At 41.8% G+C, this 2,049-nt stretch overlaps 1 protein-coding gene across 1 annotated transcript in view; it reads right to left on the reverse strand.

Annotated features, from left to right (window-relative positions):
* LOC126494809 (protein FAM104A-like) overlaps window positions 1-2,014 on the reverse strand; it is a 9,180-nt gene extending 7,166 nt beyond the window's left edge. Inside the window, exon 1 of the mRNA XM_050132230.1 lies at window positions 1,491-2,014. Within this exon, the coding sequence (XP_049988187.1) occupies window positions 1,491-1,538 (48 nt within the window). The 5' untranslated portion in view covers window positions 1,539-2,014. The remainder of the gene's footprint in view (window positions 1-1,490) is intronic.
* Window positions 2,015-2,049: the final 35 nt, after the last annotated feature.

Genomic DNA, 2,049 nt, shown 5'->3' on the forward strand with positions numbered 1-2,049 from the left:
TAAACATTCGCCCGAGGCGGGCCCGCCCAAGGGGCGGGCTTATCCCTACATCTCCCCCTTTTTATCTAAATAAGACAGAACTAAACCAAATACAACTATAATCAATAATAACAAATAATAGATATAACAAACAATATTGAGAACAAAATTTTACCAGACATTCTATTTTAAGGAGTCTAAATAATGTAGAGAGTAATTACAATTATATAGTCTTCAACTCCATCAAAGATCTGAGAAGGGAATAAATATTACTTAAAATATGAGAGATATCCAAAACGTGCCATAAATGACAGAGACAACAGACTACCTGGGCAATCACCCAAATTCTCGTTCGCAATGTTGACTCAACCAACTTTGGCTAAGGCCTAGCATAACTGACATACCATTATCAAATGCAAGGAATTTTCTTAGAATTATCCTACCCTGTCTTGGCAAGATAAGACAATCCTGTTTCATATCTTTGTCAGTAGATGAGGTATGGGCTTCTCTTAACCCAAAGGCCAATTCTGCCAAGAAGACAAGCTCCCAGTGGAGTGTCTTTGGTGCTTAACGTTCTCTCGGGACGCTGATAGTGGGAGAAAAAAAGCCCTCAATTTGATTATCCAATACCAAATGGCCACTCCATAGGATATGTAAAAGATAATATTATAGGAGTCTCTGTGTGTGTGTGTCTCTGTGTGCATATATGCACTGTGTGTTTTCAATAAAAGAAAATAAAGGTCCAAATTTGATATTGAGCAAAAAAGAGCAGTATATGAAAAGATTTCCAAGAATAAAGGGAAGGTTGAAAGGAGGTAAGTATATTAGAATCTTAAAAATAAAATGACTGGAAGATGAAAGCCACCTGCTCTAGGCAGTGCAGTGTGGGAGGAATCCTCACAGATGGAGTGTAAACACTGGGGAGAAACAGAGCTCAAGACTGGTGAGGATGATTTGAAGGACAGACAGATGCTGATAAGATGTGGGTTTGTAGTCCCTAGGGGAATTCTCCAGCCATGAAATGTGCAGGAACAAACATGGCAGAAACATATGGAGACCTTGGGTGTCCCGCTAAGAACTCTATTGAGCTGCACAGACAGATGCTCACGTGGATGGATGGAAAAGGAGGACAAATATGACAGAGGACACCTACAAAGTTTTTTAAGTATCCAGAAACAGGCCACACAGGTCTTGGTGATATTGACAGAAACACAAAGCAATGTCCGGTGACACACAGAGAGTAAAGGGGAGACAGTCGCTGAGAACAGTGCACACACACAAACACACACAAAAACATGCTGACCACTGCAGACATCACCTGGCAATTTCTATATTCCCACGTTTGAGTTTAGTATGCTCCCCAGATTGAGTTCTAGTGTAAGCTAAGGCAAGGAAGGGGCAGCTGCAGACAGTAAGGTGCAGTGAGCAGCTTTAGGAAAAGAACTGGCGAACAGGAGGAGGTGGGAATGCAGACGGCAGCTGGGAATCAAAGGTGAGGAGGAAGGCAGCACCTGGAAGATGTATGGCAAGTCTCCCGTGGGTGGAGAGAGAGCCTCCATTGGTAGTGACACAAATCCTGGGGAAATGGAAACAGAAGTGATAAGGAAGAAAGTTATCCTGAAGTATCACCCCAAATACTGAATGGAAATTCAGGAATATGCATGATATAGAACTGGATAATGCTTCCTAAGGTAAAAAGCAACTGAATTCAGCAATTTTTGATCTTCAACTCTGGATTTTCATCCAATTCCGTTCCTATATACCTCAGAGATACTCGTTTCTGAATCCCCAACGGTGTAATGAAATTCACCCTTAATACCCACTGCTCCCCAGGAATTACATGATGTTGTTTACTAACTGAAACTGACAAGCCATAAAAAGCCCAGTGAAGACTTTAGACTATGAACTCCCAAAAAGCTCCTCACATTTACAAGGGCAGACCCTGCTCTACTGATCCCACCAAACACTGCACACTCTCGAGTCAGAAGGCACCCAAGAAAGCAGGCTGTTGGATTACTACCACTTTGCAAATGAACAAGGGAATGAATGACATTCATATGGGAAATTCTG

The sequence above is a fragment of the Alexandromys fortis genome, unplaced genomic scaffold (genome assembly GCF_014885135.2).
Source record: "Alexandromys fortis isolate MF-2015 unplaced genomic scaffold, M_Fortis_MF-2015_v1.1 scaffold_403, whole genome shotgun sequence".
In the NCBI taxonomy this organism is placed as follows: Eukaryota; Metazoa; Chordata; class Mammalia; order Rodentia; family Cricetidae; genus Alexandromys; species Alexandromys fortis.